Here is a 19,292-nt window from a genome sequence, read left to right as displayed (position 1 = left end):
GGTCTAGGATATTGCTGCCCCTGGGTGGGGGTGTGAATAAGTTGATCCATGGCATTGGAATTTATGAATTCCAGAAAACGTTGAGCACAAGAGTTGGTACACGAGTAGTTTTCCCAGTTAATGGTAGGGTAGTTGAAACTGCCCATTATTAGGGTGTTAGGTTGTATCCTAATATTTTCCAGTGTATTAAGAAATGAGGAGTGGGGATCCTGGGGCATGGTGGGGGATCTGTAGTAAGCTACAATTTGGACTGTGGTCTTGCCCAGAGTTAAGTTGCACTTGGATAATCTCGAATGCATTACGCTGAGCAACTAGCCTGGAGGTGTGGATATCCTTAATGAATATGGACACGCCTCCACCTTTAGTGTTTCGGTCCAGGTTAGGTGGCCGAAAGGTGTGGTATGAATTATAGCCTGGTAATACAGGGGTACTCTCTGGAGCCTTGAAACAGGTCTCTGTCACTGCACAGATGTCGATGTTCTCCATTTTAAGGAGTGCCTCCAGTGAGTGCATTTTGAGGTTTAGACTTCTAGCATTAAGTAGCAATACCCTCAGATTCTTCTTGCCTGTACCGGTTAGGTTAGTGAATTTGTCATTTGAACCTTGCCTAAAAAAGGCACTATAGGGGTGGCTAGAGCCTTAGCCAGTATCCGGAATCCCAGGGGAGACAGGTGCAGGCCATCTCTGGCAAAGCATCGTGGTTTGTCGATCATGTCATCCCAGGCAGACAGATACTGGATCCCCTTAGAATGACACCTGAAGCTTAGCCAATTGTTGAAGTCAATCATTTTGTCCTTGTACTGTGGTATCATTCTGGGTGATGGCAGGATGCTACTCCGGGCTAGGGTCATACCTGCCTGGGCTACAAGATCGGACAGCTCCTCCATGTCCCTTTTCATGTAGTCCAAGGAAGTACGTCTCGGGTCATTCACACCAACATGGACAATGACAGAGTCATATTTGTACTTGTTGTGGAGTGATCTGAGTGCATGCATTATGTGGCGGATCTTGGCACCAGACAGGCAGCTGACAGTAACTTTCTCCTTGTTTAGCCTGGTGAGTGGAACATCAGTGTGCCTGACTATAGAGTCACCTATGACTAGAGTGTTGGGTACGTTGCTATGCCTTACGGGCTGTGGTTGAGTGGCACACCGAGTTTGTGGGCTGTGTCATTTGGGTTGTGCTGGAGGGGTGGAGGTTGCTTTTGTTTCTGCTTTGGAGGTCCCTGTTGCTTGAGTGGGTTTTTACTGAGAGCCTCCACGAATGTAGGTGTGTGTTTTGTGTTTCTATGTGTGTGTGTTTTGGTGGTGTAGGTTTTGAGGGACTATGTGCTGAGTGTGGTGTGGTGCAATGTTTACCTTCTCCTCTTGACTGTCTAGTCCAGTCTTGGGTGAATAGAGCTTTGCTTCCAGTTTGGCTATATAAGTGCATCTCTCACAGGTTGTAGTGTTGGGTGGTAGGAGAGGGTTGCCTGTGTACATGAGGCAATTACTGCATTGCCCCAAGATGCCCAGATTCATTGGTTAGACAGGAGAAAACACCAGGAGGTGACCCTTAGACATGGCTGGATAGGTGCTTATTTGTTAAGTACTAGAAACTGTTTTCCTCTAGACAGTGAGGAAAGTGGAGTGCTGTAGTAATTTGTAGCTTATTTAGTGCTTACAATAAGTTCTGAACAAGTGCTGAGCTCAAAGAAACAGACGAGTGCTGAAACAAAAAAATGGCTAGTTCTAACAAAATTAAGCTAGAAGGATTCCCTCCAACACAGAAAGGCTTGGGGGCCTAGAAGCCTACAAATAGTCCTGGACACAGCAAATCTATATCCAGACTAGACTACCCACAGGAAAGGCAGGAAACAAGCTTAGAATTTTTTTTTTAGTGGAAAGGGAGAAAGGAGTAGCAAAAACTAAGCTGATTGGCCCTCTCAAATGTTCTCCCTGTATTGGGTAGAATGAGGTAATGACACTAGACTGGAAGGAGGGTCCCAGATCAAATTTATAGTAGGAGCGGGCAACTGCAAAGCCATCAACTATAAGAACACCATACCAATAGGGAGATAAGGGTGGGAAACAAACTGCAGAAATGTTTCTCACAGCAGAAAAGCAGCAGTGAGCCTTTAAATGAACAGTTAAAGGGGCCTCTAGAGAAAGTGTTTAACTGCAACAAGTTATCAGAAACAACCCAACAGATGCTTAATAAAAGTGGACAATTTCCAGTTAATACCTCTCACACAGTGAAACTAGCTAGAAAAATATATACAGTACACAAAGTGCTATAAATAACTCGAAAAAATAAGCAAAAAAAACAGGATACTTAATGTTATATATTATAGATCCAAGTTTGCTCAGTGTCCTTCCTTCGATTAGCTCAGTGTGAAATGGCAGAAACACTCACAACTTAACTTCTTAGGTAACAGAAAGTTGAAACCTGAGACAACTTTTAAGAAACAAAAAGCTCAAAAGAACCAATGAGGTGCTTAGTCTAAGCTGTAGTCCAGGTGACCTCAGTCAGCCAATGACCTTAAACAATTCTCTCACTGAAATGCCTGATGGCTTTGGCTAAATCAAGATGTCCCTGAATATGTGCTCAGACACACAGCCTCCACAAACACTAGGCCCAAATACAAGCCTGAATATGGATAATGCTACAAAATATCCACACTACTTAGAAACAAACTGCAGAAATGTTTCTCACAGCAGAAAAGCAGCAGTGAGCCTTTAAATGAAAGTTTTAAACAGCTAAAGAGCCTCTAGAGAAAGTGTTTAACTGCAACAAGTTATCAAAAACAAACCCAACGGATGCTTAATAAAAGTGGACAATTTCCAGTTAATACCTCACACACAGTGAAACTAGCTAGAAAAATATAAAGTACACAGTGCTATAAATAACTCGAAAAAATAAGCAAAAAATACATAAATACATACACACACTAATATATATATATATATATATATATATATATATATATATATATATATATATATATATATATATACATACACACACACACACACACACACACACACACACACACACACACACACACACACAAAGAAGCTCTAGCAAACGAGATGTAAAGAAATGTCATTAACAAAGAAAAAAGGAATACGAGTTGAAGTACAAGTGATGGATTTATGAGCACTGGAAGCTAAATAAGAAAAGATGGAGGAGTTAGGAGTACTGAAAGCTATATAATGAAAAGCAATCGAAAGTCATAAGATGATAGACAGGACTAGATTATGGAGAATGGGTTTAGAACATTAATGGTATGATCAAATGAATCATTGTTTAGGGTGAGCGAGTCAATAAGGTGACTGATGTGTCAAAGTAAAAAAAAAGTACCACTTAATGGAAAATACCAGTTTAGGTGACATGTCTTTAAGATAGACAGTTGCATTCAATCTATTTAGCAAGTGTTGTTCGAACTGTGACCTTAACAGGGAGTAGTTTAGGTCTTCAGTTACATAAGGAGAAGTGACAGTCATATTTTAAGTGTCTGTACAGAAAGTACAGTGCAGTCTGAGTTGTTTGTAGACAAGGGGCTGCTCTTGATTGGCATATAGATTATAGTTTTGAGCTGTAGTTGTAATATAATGCAAGGAAGAGGGAAGGCAGGAGGCATTTGATATGTGTATTTTGAAAAGTAAGGGAAAAATAAGGAGATTTTTAATCTGGCCTGAACTGAAAGACAGTTAGCATTTGAAAGTCTAAGGCAGTAGTGAGGGCATGGTTTCTTTAGGTTTGGGTCTGAAAAAGGAATATTTCCAAATATTTGGCAAAGCATTAGTTGCAAGGTAAAGGTTGCAGAAATGCTTAAGAAGGGTGATAAAGAAATTTCTGCAGTGGTACAGGAACTGAGGGCAAACATTTTTCAGGTCCAGGTGTACAAGCCCATAGGAATTGGTTCAGTTACAGGTAAAATTTGCTTGGAAGTGATTTAAGTGAAATAAAACAGAATGAAACTTGGGGGGGGGGGAGTAGGGCTGCCTTTGATGTGTGGTTGCTTTAAGGGTCATTAAGGATCTGGGAAGATGAGAATTTTCTATGGAAATCTGAATGTGTATTACCAGATGGGCAGGGTAACTTGCACAACAGTCAACTGTCCAGATTTTTGCCACATTTTTTTCTGTTCCTCATAAAAATTGTGGTTTTCTGGCAAGTCATCAAGGTTTAAAATTTATAGACTTTATTTTCTTCAGAAAATGCATGCTAACAAAATCTGTTACTCTAGTAACTTTCTAAATTTAGAACAGCAATGTTTAAAATCTGTCCATATTTTTGGATCCTTTGTTTCCCCATTACTTCTGGCTTTGAGGTTGACCGTTATGGCTATGCGGCATACACTGGATATTTCACTAGGGGGGGGGGGGGTCTTCCTGTCAATTTGGCTTCCTGCCAGAGTTGTTAAGGTGAGACAAGGGAGGTTTATTCTAATTGTAGTTGTTTGGGTTTAAGTCTACAAGTCAAGAACTCACATAATCCATGCAAAAACTTAACTCCATTTCCCTTTCCTAATATACATCTTCCGAGAGTCATGATCACACACCAGATTCCTTTGCTACAATGTTTCGATTATGTAACACTGTAAAAATAAGAAATCAATATGTTTGGACACCACCATCAAGGAATAAAGTAAAATATTTAGCCAGCTGTTTAGCTTGACAAAAGTCTTAGTAAGCGGGAACAGGAATGCTAAATCGGGACTATGGTATGGCAAAATGTATATCCTACCAACTGAATAAAAACTCAAATTACATGCATAACTTACCCAAAGACAGCTGTAGCAAGTCAGTATTTCACATGGTGTTAACCACAATGATCTCATCAGAAGATTTGGAATATTCATTCAGACTATAACAGAAAACATTTAAAATTTATGTCAGAAAATAAGCAAGTAGCTAAAAAAACAAACAAAACTAAGAAAGAAAAAAAAAAAAACAACCCCCCCCCCAAAAAAAACTTGCATATGCATCAGTACCCAATCTCTTCTAACAGATGTCTAACAAACTTGCTGTATCATCACTTAATACACCAGTATCCACTCCCAGACAAGGATGACCAAGCAGAACTGATAATGCATCAGAGGAAGATCTGCTGTTCTTTCAAAGGAAGTAAATCATTAACGTGCATAAGCATGTTATTCAATAAAAATACAATACAACAAACAAAATGCAACTCAGAGAGGCTGCTACAATAATTCAAATGTTTTAACTCCATTACTGCCACTGATGACATTAAAGGAGAATGTTTCAAGACAAGATGAAGTTAGTAACTTGTGGTGACTTTGCTGTACTTCTAAACCTTTAACTGGCAGGAATAGGGCAAATATCATACTTTTTAAAACAGAATTTTCAGTTTACACATTACTGGTAAGTTAATTGTTCTTATGTTTTGGCAAATTCCTATTACTGTGGAACATAAAAAAGACTATGCCATTAACAAACAAAAAAGGTTATTGGAAGTGGGAACTTAGTGGCAGTTACTGTCCCAACCAAAATGTCAAAATAGTCTGCAGAGTCAGTAGCTGGTCTAGCTGTAACAGAGTTAAAAACAAAGTATCTCTGATAATGAATCTACCCAAAAAAAGTGAATGTTGCATTTAACATGCACAAAACTGAATGGACACTTCTCAGATTCTGTTTTATGGACAGGAGGGCAGCCCTCCTCACCTCTCAAATCCCCTCCGTATTTAAATCAAATCACTTTCGATGTCTTCATTACTCCGAAATACTTATGCCTTGCTCTTTTGAGTAAATTCTAGGAAAAGCACCATTTTTAAAATACTTCGTACAAATATGAAGTGTATACTTTGGGAAAAGCAACACTACCCGGATAACAGATTTGTGACATGAACTTAGACAATTCAGACACAGTGAAATACATTTTATGCTTAAGGGCATGTTTTAGTCATACCATATCCACAATTTTTTTTTTAAATACAAAAATCAATGTAAAATTTGTCCACCATTTTAAATGCAGAAAACATTTTAACTAGACAACCATGTCCTATAAAAGATTCAGCTTTGCAGAAACAGTGAAAATACGCTGTTTGAGTCACGACCTAAAAAATTTCATTTATTAAAGTGTCACCTTTTGTCAGTTTGAGAGGTGCCCTGCAGTGCTTGGTTTTGGATCTCCTGTCATTTAAAGTCTCACTACTACTCTAATAAAGTACTTACCTCTTTGGTGCACAGGAATGGACCTCAACTATGCCCTAGGTTGAATTAGCAACACATGCAATAAAAGAGCAAGCTAAAAAAAAAAAAAAAAAAAAAAAAAAATATATATATATATGTGTGAACAAAACCAGCTAAATATATCGAGCAGAGGAAATGTGGATGATAGTTAATAACAAGATGAAGGAATCTGAGAGGTGAACAGTTAAATTGGATAAGCAAATTCTCCCCATAAAACAAGCCAGTTTAGGGTTACCATGATTTTAAGAGTTAACTTTTCAGCTACACAGTTAAAGCTTAAATTAAATTAAATTAATCACTCAAGCAGAAGGTTACAAATCAAAATGGAAAAGGATAATGAAGAACTGGGGGTGAGCTCAAGAGAAACAGTTTTTGGATACGCATCCTTAAACATAATAATTACACAAAATATTACATTTATAAAGAAGATGACTGTATGCAATAACTAAGCCAGTGTGAGAATGGAGAGAGAAAATTTTAACAATAGGTATGTCAGTCAGTAGAGGTGTAGAAATAAGCAAGAGGAGGCTGGAATTTAGTGGAAGAAATTAGCAAAGAACAAATGGCATTAGGAGAAAATAAAATGTGAAAGGTTATAGAGTGGGCTAAGGCTAAGCAGAAATTTGGACTGCAGGTTAGTCCAAAAGTAGAAGTTAAAGAATACAGTCACAGAGAATTAAAGAGTAGAAGCACAGAGAAAGGGACAGGGGAGTGCTAAGTTAAAGACCAGCTCTGGAAAAGGGACAATTGGTATGACATATATAATACTGCAAGTTAACTATAAGAATCAACCATAGCAAGTTAGAAAAATATGGGGAAGGAAAGAGAATGGAAAGGTAATTTACAAAGGAAAATAATAAGAAATGTGTAAATACCCAAGCATGCAACAACGTCCACAAAGTTTAAGATTTCTGAATGCAAGCGTTTGTACATGCAAGTTTTACATCCAAAGATGATTTCAAAAGGATTTTTCCTCAGGTAGACAGCAAACACTGAAGATTTGAAGGGGGAGGGGAGAGTGAGCGAGCGTGTTTTTGGGAATGTAATGCGTTGGAAGATTAAACAAAAATCTATTGCAAACAAAGAAGGAGCGTTATGCTAAAGTCCCACAATACTAGAACTGTTGAATCCAAAAGACAAAAAGTAGTAGGACACTGCCAAGATGAAACCAATAAAATCACCTTTTTATTAGATGTAAGCGCTTTCGGGATAACCCTTCATCAGACACAAATCTAATACAATAAAACAACCATATTTAAAATACAAGCCAACCAATCATTTGCTTACAAATACCCGCCTATTCTGTAGGGCGGGTTTAACAGGTAAAACATCATTAAGGCCTGGGGGTATATGTGCTCTTAAATCAACTATCCATTTTGATTCAGCTAAGGCTGTTCTATGTTTAATGTCACCCCCCCCCCTATCATTAACCCTAATGTTAACTATACATCTGAATTTAAAACTATGACCAATAATATGTTAAAGGTTAGGATTCTGCAACATCTCAGTAATATTAGAAACTGTGACATTAGTAATGCACTTTATAGGCATATAAGCATGAATCCCACGCATAGTTTTAAATTCAGATGTATAGTTAACATTAGGGTTAATGATAGGGGGGGTGTATAGTTAACATTAGGGTTAATGATAGGGGGGGTGACATTAAACATAGAACAGCCTTAGCTGAATCAAAATGGATAGTTGATTTAAGAGCACATAGACCCCCAGGCCTTAATGATATTTTACCCGCCCTACAGAATAGGCGGGTATTTGTAAGCAAATGATTGGTTGGCTTGTATTTTAAATATGGTTGTTTTTTTAAATATGGTTGTTTTATTGTATTAGATTTGTGTCTGATGAAGGGTTATCCCGAAAGCGCTTACATCTAATAAAAAGGTGATTTTATTGGTTTCATCTTGGCAGTGTCCTACTACTTTTTGTCTTTTGGATTAAACAAAAATCCCTACAGAGTACTAAGGAAACAATTCTTTTGAACTGGAATATAGGACCTGAATTGCCAAGACACAGTAAGGCCTTACAAGTTCAATGCTCTTGCCCTGCAGAAGGCTAACTCCTTATCTTTTACTTCTCACTGATAAATTATTCTGGTATAGAAAGCTTTACTAAAAGTGTAGCTACCTTGCTCAGCATTAATACATACATGGATGCTAGTCATAATTATAAACGTCTTATCTTATACATTATATTTTTAGTAGTCTCTATACTAGCCATGCACTACAGTAGAACAGTTTTCTTTAAGAAATTTAATACAACGGACTTGTAAGCATTTTCTGTAAACAACCACTTGCTATAACGGATTGTAAATACTGGTTACTAATAGGTTTTACTTGTTTTCAATACTTCAGTCTGTTCAGTTGTGTGGAGCTTCTCTCCCTGGGCCTTCACTGAAAAGGGGCGGTTCTTGCTCAGTTGGATTACCACAGTAAATAACTGCTAATACAATACAAATACATGTTACAGGCTGTCAAAAAAGCCATTAATAGAAAATGGAAGTAAAGATCGAACCCAAATATAACTGAAAAACCTATTACTGTGAAGGATATAACAGAAGTAGAGGTGGAATAAAAAGGGAGCAAAACTCAATGAAAATGGAATTTATGGAAACAATGTATGCAAAATAATGTTTAACAGGAGGAATGAAGCTAAAGGGACGGCAGCAACTAATACAATGTTGGAGTGAATGAAAATTTTGAGAGAATATATACATATATTACTCTGCAGGACAATAACCATGTAAACTCATTGCACTTTGTTTTTGCTTCTGTTAATGTCTATATATTTTAATGAAAGGGCACATAGCACATGTAAGCTAAAGTAAATTCAGCTGTGCATCATGGCTGCCGTCAATTACTACATTTCCTTTGTTGACTAAAAACTCATGCACTCCACTTGTGTATGGATGAACTCAAAGTCAGTGGAAGAGGTCTCTTCCCAAGGATCTGTGCACCAGACAAGCTCCCTTCTCTGGAAGGATGTCATAAGAAAGACAATCTTATAAACAGTATCCATGCATCTAGCCGATATGGTTGCCACCTGCCTCACTTCCTGCACAGAAGTCCTGATTTGGGCAGTTTTGTCCTACTGCGGTGGGAGGGCATGACAACTGTAAATGTGTAGATGCTTTATAATTACAAGAAAAAATGTTTTCTGAATTTTCTCTAAATGTCACAAACATCTTTGATACTACATTTTAAGGTGACTTAAATGTAAAGTAGTACAAACAAAAAAAAAAAAAGGTTTAACGTCACGTCAGTCGCCCTGCTAGACAGGGGTCCAGGAAAGTAGTAAATAATGTGGGAAGAAATAGCCAGGGGATTGTTATGGCTAGGCTTGTATAGGCCCTAGGGCTGATAGCCTAGTACCAACCTATGAACCTATAAAGCTAGCTTTTCGATACTGGGATGCTGCTTATGTAATTTTGTCAAGAGGTGACAATTGCCTTTGAACAACTGACTGATCTAACTGCTCTGTTTTCCTAGGAAAAGCATGGATACATTGGAGGCAGCTGTGAGTTAGTGCAAGTTCTCTTCCTCTCTGCAAACAGTGGAAAAAAGTTTCACACCTCTGTCTTTTTTTACAGCAGCTACTTTGCTCTTAACATCAGCAGGACTAATTACCTGTATAAGACTACACGTATGTATATAATAAATATATACACACACACACACACACACACATATATACATACACACTGTATATATAAATACATATATAAATTGTGTGTGTGTAATATATATATATATATATATATATATATATATATATATATGTATGTGTGTGTGTGTGTGTGTGTGTGTGTGTGTGTGTGTGTGCACCCGCATATGTACATCTATTTAAATATATGGTTTACCATGAAAATGCAGAATGCAGGTTTGGCAAACACGTGAATGTTGAATATCATTAGGCCGCTTCCTGTATTGCTGACCTGCACTACTGTGAATGTTCAGTATAGCAAATGCCACTGTGCATTCATACATATCTGATCAAGGTTTCAACTACAGACTGCAGTACAGTGCAGATCGGGAAATTAGCCTTTTCCCCACAGTTGCGCGATCTTGGAGTTGGAATATATTATTTGCGGGGGGTGTGGGGGGTGCAAGGGGGCTTGGCCCCTGCAAAAATGTTAGGTTATGTGGTTAGCAGTACTCAACTGCAAAACTTAACGTCAAAAGTACGAATGCAATTCTGTCGCTAAATGCACTTTGGCATTCAGCCCTACTTAGTATACAGGAAGTGGTTTTGCGAAGGCGATATTTTGAACGGATTACATTGTGCCGTTTGAACATTTGACAGCATACATATTATATATATATATATATATATATATATATATATATATATATATATATATATACACACACACACACACACATATATATATATACACATACATACACACACACACATACTTGTATACTTATACATATATGTATTTATAATGTGGGTGTGGTAGATGAAGTTAAATGGTGAAGAGAAAGACTTCAGTAACTAAATGGCTATGGAAGGTCAACTGAAGGTGTTATAGCCTACAGAAGAGGATGTACGTTATCTCTAGGTTCATAGTTTAGTACTAGGCTATCTGCATCTGTGGACTATTTTAAGCCTATCAAATTGTTCTCATCCTAAAAGTAATAATTAAACCATGTACCTTGTTTCTATGAAGTAAACATGACAACCATTATGCCAACTCAACTAGTGGATATCACAAGTAAAAGATTCTTACTGCAGTGTCTTCCAGTGTCCCTTGTCCTCAATAACTGCCTTCCAAACAAATTGTTTAAAGATGCACAAAATTTCCTTGAGAAGGAAGGTAGAATACTCCAATTCCTCACAGCTTTCTTCCAGACAAGGTACTCCTGCCACCACTCTACAAAAATTCCTTTATCAGTCATAATTTTGTCATATATAAATTATAAAAATTATATCTTATTGTCCTCAAACAAACTGGCCGTGGGAGACAAAGAGCACAGTTTGCCAACTTGCGGTGATAAATTTAAAAACAATCTCAGATAAGTAACTCTGATGACATGGTAACAACCACTCCAAGAATACTTAAGTCCCCATCCAGAATAACTTAAAAATGAATAAAATGATTACTTAAGCAAAGAAGTCAACACAGTGCTAACACACAATATAGAATCAGAGATCAATGTAATGCAAAAAATACAAAAGCAATAATCAGTTGCACAAACAAAATGTTTGAAGTAGGTAAAAAGTACACTAACAGCTGAACAAACCCAGGTGACTAACTCAGACAAATCCTAACCTAAGTGCTCTAAGCTAGTAAAGCAGATGCAGACTTCACAGCAATGTAGATAGATGTGGATACCACAAATTTCAGTTCAGAAGATACATTTCAACCTTCCACTTCTGTTACCACAGAAATAAAAGGTAATTACATCAGATTACCCTTCCAATCAGACTGAGCCCCACTTGTAACAAAAACAGATTCTTCCATATTCATAAATTATAGTGAATTTCTACACCATGGACTACTTTCCCACCTCTGGTCAACTACACTTTTGAAGAACCTACCAATTGCACTTTGGCCTTCCCGGATTCAAACTATTAAAAAATTTAATTACATAAAAAATAATTAGATCTTTTCTGTAGGTGCATAAAGTTATGTTATATACTTCAAATACAAGCTTCATACATTTTCTTTCACTTCAAGGGTTAAGGGGTTGCACACATTTTCTGCTACAAGAAATAACCCAGTGAAACAGTGGCTGGCATGTATAGCTTAACAAATCTGTTAATCTGAAATAGGAAAGAAAAAATACATCCCACATTAAAAACGTTTCTTTACCCTGGCACCACAATTACTCGTAAGATCAAACAAGTATTCTGAAGGCATGACTTAAGAAATGTAGCTTGAAACAAGGATAGTACATTTGTGTAAAGTCTTACCATAAACAGAAGAGGTCCTTGCCTTCACTGCTGCAATATTCTTAACTATAACAGGGATTCCTTGTCACAGAAGCCCAATATCTGGCCAGTCTTCCAAAGACTTCTGAATTTAAAAAATATGCTGAACGTCACCATATGCTCCCTGTGTAATGTAGGGCATAAAGATGACATTAAAGCCTACCAAAAACAGAAGTGACTGTCCCAGCTGGAACAGTCCAAGGAACCCAAGAGGTAACGTGTACACCCAAGGAAGGTAAAGAACTAGGGGGATGGCGGGAGGGAGCGAATACTGCAGCAGTGAAGGCAAGAACATCTACCATTATGGTAAGATTTTACACAACTGTACTATGTTCTTACATTCACTGCTGCAGTATTCTTAACTATACGATGCAAGAACATAGGTTCATAGGTGTGTACTAGAAGATTCCCTGGCATCATGCCACCCAAAGTTAGTTCCCGGTGCCCCTGTCAAGCAAGGCCACTGAAGTGATCCCCGGGTTGAACTTCCTATTGCCCACCCACTCGTCAAGATTTCTCTTAAGGAGGGCCAGTGAAGTGCTCTGCTTGACATGAACGGGAAGTTTGTTCCAGAGTATGGGAAGTCTCTGGGTTAGGAACCTGTCCTTCCAACATGTTCAATTTACTGTGGTAATGAGGTTAAGGTCCCTGGAGCATGTGGCATGGAGAGATTGGTAGTACAGTTGTGTAAAATCTTACCATAATGGTAGATGTTTTTGCCTTCACTGCTGCAACATTCTGAACTATATGGGAGAGTGCCAAAGCTCAAGAGGAAACCTGGGAGGAGGAAGGAGCAGAAGAGTCCCCTAAAAAACATGAAGAAATTAACTAACAGAATAAGACCTAGCTCTAGAGATACTTTGGTAAAAGGTATGCACAGAAGTCCAGGTAGCTACTTCAAGTATTAGTATCCAAGCCTTTGGAAAAAGCACAAGAAGCCACATCTCTAGTAACTACCAACTACTCTAATGTACACTTTCTCTGTATGTAAGTATGCATTGTAAATATTACTTGTGAGCTTCATTACTACTGTAACCACAATGAAAACTCCTGTTGATATAACTCAGTCAATTATCTACTGACTGGTCGATTCACACTGAATAATTGTCTGAATTGCTATAAAAGTCAATGTATATGCTAAATAATGTTTTTGTTCTTCTTTCGGCTTTTCCCAGTTAGGACTCGCCACAGCGGAACTCTGGTCCGCTAAGGACTGGCAGTAGATTTTTATGGTGCCGAGGTGCCAGCTCAACGAAGGCACACCCATTTCACACATGTCTTTTGAACGTATATGCTAAAAGAATACTGGTCTGAATTGCTGATTTTTGTAATTATCATTGTTATTACTTGGAGCTTAACTGTTGACTTTTTGTAATTATTGTAGGTTCATATGTTGGTACTAGGCTATCAGCCCTACGGCCCATACAAGCCTAGCCATAACAATTCCCTGGATATTTCTTCCCACAACATTTACTTCCCTAGACCCCCGTCTAGCAGGGCGACTGATGTGATTCCCAGGATGAATTTCCTTATCTCCCATCCAATAGTCAAGGTTCCTTTTGAAGAGGACCAAGGAGGCACTCTGCTTGACATCTATGGGCAATCTATTCCAGAGTATGGGGAGTCTCTGGGTCAGGAACCTATCCCTCCAGCATGCTTTGTTCATTGTGATGAATAGGTTTAGATGCATGGAGCGTGTGGCTCTGAGGGATTGTGATTTCTTTAAATGGAGCAGGTCCAACAGCTCAGGGTTGACATGGCCTTGTATGTTAAGCAGTGATCACCTCAGAGTAGACTATATGCCACAGAGTATAGCTGGATTGTTTTAGACAGTCAGCATAGGGCATCTGCTTTAGGTCTGTGATTCTTTTAGTGAGGTATTTCTGCAGTCTTTCCAGCTGTTGCAGATGTCTTGTGAGGTACATACCAAACGCGGCACTTTACTCTATAATGGGTCTAATGAGGATGTGTATACTAGACAATTACCTTTTTTCTGGATGAAAAGACCTTGGTGATGAGGCGTGCCACATAGAATTTCCTGACTGTGGTGGCGATGTGGTTATTGAATGTGAGACCATTGTCCACTTGTGTCCCCAAGTCTCTCATCACACTAGCGGTGTTTAGTGTATTGCCACCTATGTGGTAATTCATGGGTACATGTTTCTCAAAAGGGATAACTATACATTTCTTGGCATTAAGCTTGAGCCCATGGCTCTGGCACCAAGCAACTGTTTCTGCAAGTAGAATATCCACAACATTTGGGGATTCAATAATGGCTCCCAGTTTGCAGTCATCTGCAAACTTTGTTAGCTAGAGTCCCTTAGTGTTGGCCTGTACTTCAGAGAAGTAGATGCCAAACAAGAGCAGTCCCAGGACTGAACCCTGAGGTATTCCACTTGTCTGGGGCTGGATTTGGAGTATGCTACTTTTACAGTCTGGGTTCTGTCAGTAAGCCAGTTGGCAACCCATCGAGTGACGCAGGGATTTATGCCCAGCTTAGTAAGTTTGTCTATGATTCCAGAGTGGGGAATGGTGTTAAAGGCCTTGGTGAGGTCCAGATAGGCTGTGTGGACCGCCTTTCCCTCGTCCACAGCTCTGGAGACTGATTCAAAGAAGTAAATCAGGTTCAGGAGACAAGATCAGCCCTTCACAAACCCAAACTGGGTGGGGTCCAAGGTTGCCAATGACTGTTTATAAGTTCCATGATAATGCGTTCCATGCCCTTGCAGATCAGGCTCGTCAGACTGATGGGATGGTAACTCCCAGGATCCAAGGTGGATCCCCCATTGTGGAGTGGGATAACTGTAGTTGTATTTATTACTGCTTGGTGTAACTCATTCTAAGCCTTTTGGTTTAAACACTTGGCTTCGGACCATTTGTTTTGCACTGAGAGGGTTTGTGGTCTGCACTGTAGTGGCAGAACAGGTAGCTTACATCCTTCTAGGTTGGGAACTGCTGATTGAGGGCTCAGTGTCTGTTATTCTAAAAGTATATTAATTCTGGTTTAAGCACTTGGGCTTTCAGGCCAGTTATTTTACATTAAGAGGGTTCGTGGTCTGCACTCTTGTGGGAGGAGAGGCAGAACTCTGCCCTTCTGAACTGGGAATTTCTGGTTGAAGGCTTATAGTGCATGCATATCTGAACTGCTTCTTACTGAAGTTGGTGCGCCTTGTTTGCTGTGGCATAGACTGGATTCGGGCCTGCTGGATCTAGCTTTGTTTGTGTAACTTGAGCACTAATCCAGGCATTCTCTAAAGTATTCAATTGTATTTATTACTGCTTGGTAGTAACTTGATTAAAGTGTAGCTATCATTATAAGTCTTTTGGATTAAGCACTTGGGCTTCAGACCGGTTGTTTTACATTAGGAAGATTTGTGGCATGGACTGTGGTGGCAGGACAGGTAGCTTTCATCCTTCTAAGTTGGGAACTGCTGATTGAGAGCCCAGTGTCTGTTATTCTTAAAGTGTATTTGTTCTGGTTTAAGCACTTGGGCTTCAGGCCAGTTATTTTATATTAAGAAGGTTTGTGGTCTGCACTCTTGTGGGAGAAGAGGCTGGACTCTGCCCTTCTGAGCTGGGAATTTCTGGTTAAAGGTTTATAGTGCCTGAATATTTGAACTGTATCTTACTGAAATTGGTACACCTTGTTTGCTGTAGCATAGACTAGATCCAGGCCTGCTGAATCTAGCTTTGTTTATATGCTTGTTTGTCTGTTATTTCCCTGGAATGCCAATTCCACCTAATACGCGGCTTCTCAGCGCTTCTATGGATCACTAGTGATATCTGCATTGCTTACTGTACTTATTTCCTTGTTTCGCTTGAAAGAAAGTTACCGTTTGTCGTTTTTGCATTTAAGTTACCTGTAACACATTGCACTTAAGTTACCTGGCACTTGCTCACTAAAGCAATTATATAAGTCAGCACTAAAAATTAAAAGCATTACACCCTCACTCCCCACTGGCCCTGGTTTTCAATTATTAAGGAATAATTCCCAATATTATTCTAGCATGTCCAAAGGTCAGTTGTCAATCTCCTCTCCGGTCCAGCTGGTGAATCTGGGAATCTTGAGGCAATGTTACAGCTGCCTCGTACACAGACAACCCTCTCCTCCTCCCAACAAATTCCAACACATGTGAGAGATGCAACCATATAGCCAAACTGGAGGCTAAGCTCTCTCAACTCAGTACTGGCATAACCAGTCAGGAGGAGAAGGAAACCACACTCACTACAATTCCAGTCTCCCATAGACCTACCACAACAGCAAACCAAACCCATAATCACACAAAAACATACTCTGAGGCTCTAAATAAAGATCTGCTGAAGCAGCAGAGACCTCCAAAGCAGACACCCAAGCAGCCGCTACCCAAAAAAAAAAAAACACGTGCAACACATCTCACAAAGCCAGTGTGCCAAACAGTCACAGCCCTTAAGACTAAACAACACACCTGATACACTTGTAATAGGTGACTATCGTCAGGCACACTGACGTCCCACTCACCAGGCTGAACAAGGAGAGGGTCACGGTGAGCAGCCTGTCGGGCGCTAGGATCTGCCACATAACGCAAGCACTCAGGTCACTCCAAGGCAAGTACAAATATGACTCAGTCATTGTCCATGCTGGTGTGAATGACCTGAGACATACCTCCCTGGACTACATGAAAAGAGACATAAAGGAGCTCTCTGAGCATGTAGCCCAGGCCGGTATGACCCTGACCTTGAGTAGCATCTTACCCTCACCAAGAATGATGCCACAATATGAAGACAAGATGATCAATTTCAACAATTGGCTTAAGTACTGGTGTCATTCAAAGGGGATCCAATGCCTGTCAGCTTGGGATGATATGCTCGACAAGCCACGATGCTTCGCTAGGGAAGGCTTGCACCCGTCACCCCTGGGCTTTCGGATATTGGCAAAGGCTCTTGCTACCCCCCATAGTGCCTTTTTTAGGCAAGGCTCAAAAGACAAACCCACCTCCATTAGGTATCACAAGGGATAAGAAACTAAGAGTAATGCTACTGAACGCCAGAAGTCTAAACCTCAAGATGCACGCACTCGAAACTCTCCTTAGCATGGAGAACATCGATATCTGTGCAGTAACAGAAACCTGGTTCAGGGCTCCCGAGAGCACCCAGCACTACAAGGTTATACCTCATACCATGCTTTTCGGCCACAAAACTTGGACCGAACCACAAAAGGAGGGGGAGTATTGATATTCAAAGATACCCACACCTCCAGGTTGGTGGCAAAGCACGAAGCATCAGAGACTATCCATGTGCAACTAACAGTGGGTAAAACTGCCTTCCAGTTTATAGCCTGCTACAGACCACCCTCCCAAACCCAGGAACCCCACTCAGCCTTCCTGAGAACACTGGAAAATAGGAAGGTCTCTCCAAACACCATTATATTGGGCGACTTCAACTACCCAAACATAGACTGGGAGCATTACTCTAGCTCCAACACCCTAGCCCAAAGGTTCCTAGAATTTATAAACTCAAATGCTATGGAACAACTTGTTACCACTCCCACAAGAGGGGAAAACATACTGGACCTGATCATCACCAACATGGGGACTCTATGCTCCAGACAAGAAGTGTATCCCTCACTGGTAAGATCAGACCATAAACTAATCTCACTGGATATTCACATCCTGACCCCACCCCCTGCCCAGAAAACCACAGTGAAAAACTTCTCTAAAGCAAATTTCACACTCCTCAAAACTGAGGAGGAATCCTTCAAAGCCCCCGGGCCTGTGGAAAATACGGCCCAGACCGCAGAATCCTTTATAAACACATTCTATGAACACTTTCAGGAATGCATGGATCATGCGATCCCAAATAAAGCCAAGACCCAATCCTCCACAGACAGACGTCCTGTCTGGTGGACCCCAGCCATAAACAAACTATACAATAGAAGGAGGAAGCTAATAAATGATAGAGCAAAATCCCAAAAAGGGAAGGCATCACTGATCAGTATTAGCAAAAAACTACGGGCACACAAAATTGTCCAAGGCCAGCTTCGAGAGAAAAATTGCACAGGACACCAAGGATAATCACAAGGCTTTCTTTAGTTATGTTAGGAACCTGGGTGGTAATTCCCAGATATGCTCAGAATTAGTCCAAAATGACAAAAAATACACCGAACCCACAGACATTGCCAACATCCTAGCTGACAGGTTCAGCGCAAACTTCTCCCCTCCCACCAAAAGGGCAAATATCTATCCCAGCAGAGTGCTGCCCCCCTGACATCTCAGATGCTCAGGTAAGAGCCGCACTCTCCAAAGCAAATAACACAGCATCAATGGGACCAGATGGTGTCCCGGGCTGCGTCCTACATAAACTCCAAGACCTAAACCCAAACATAAAACTACTGTTCAATCTCAGCCTTACTACAGGATATGTGCCCAAAGAGTGGCGTACAGCAACAGTGGTCCCTCTCCATAAAGGTGGTGCCTCAACGGATCCTGGAAACTATCGCCTCATAAGCCTGACTAGCTTGGTCTGCAAAGCTATGGAAAGGATCATCATGGACATCATAAAATAAAGATATTGGGGACCTACAAACATTGGATCCTACCCAGTTTGGCTTTGTTAAGGGCAGATCCTGCCTCTTAAACCTTGTTGATTTCTTGGAAACATTTTCCAAGGCCATTGACGAGGGGAAGGTGGTCCACACAGCCTACCTGGACCTCGCAAAAGCCTTAGATACAATACCCCACTCGGGCATTATAGATAAGCTCACCAGCTTAAATATAAACCCCTATGTCACTAGATGGATTGCAAACTGGCTCAAGGACAGAACCCACATGGTTAGAATTGCTGGAGCCATGTCAGACTCCAAACCAGTTACAAGTGGTGTCCCACAAGGCTCAGTCCTGGGACCTCTCTTGTTCGGTATATATTTCTCGGAGGTACAGGCCAACACGGAAGGACTGTGGCTGACCATGTCCGCAGATGACTGCAAATTGGGCGCCATAATCGACTCTCCAGCGAACACAAGCATCCTCCAAAAGGGCCTCATAGAAACAAACAACTGGTGCCAGAGCCATGGCCTCAAGCTAAATGCCAAAAAGTGTACAGTCATCCCCTTTGGCAAAAACAAAGTGCCCACAAATTACCACATAGGTGGTAATCCATTAAGTACAGAAG

At 40.2% G+C, this 19,292-nt stretch overlaps 1 protein-coding gene across 4 annotated transcripts in view; it reads right to left on the bottom strand.

The window, feature by feature from the left end:
* SLC35A5 (solute carrier family 35 member A5) overlaps window positions 1–19,292 on the bottom strand; it is a 712,931-nt gene that overhangs the window by 663,899 nt on the left and 29,740 nt on the right. For all 4 annotated transcript variants that reach the window (XM_044072367.1, XM_044072365.1, XM_044072366.1 and 1 more), the window contains one exon: window positions 4,769–4,851. In XM_044072367.1, the coding sequence (XP_043928302.1) occupies window positions 4,769–4,846 (78 nt within the window). In that variant the 5' untranslated portion in view covers window positions 4,847–4,851. Of the gene's footprint in view, window positions 1–4,768; window positions 4,852–19,292 lie in introns of those variants that run through there.

Source organism: Protopterus annectens, chromosome 5.part0 (genome assembly GCF_019279795.1).
Source record: "Protopterus annectens isolate FY-2018-M chromosome 5.part0, PAN1.0, whole genome shotgun sequence".
NCBI classification, from domain to species: Eukaryota; Metazoa; Chordata; order Ceratodontiformes; family Protopteridae; genus Protopterus; species Protopterus annectens.
The sequence above is the reverse complement of the archived record's forward strand: the minus strand, read 5'-3'. Positions and strand labels throughout refer to the sequence as shown.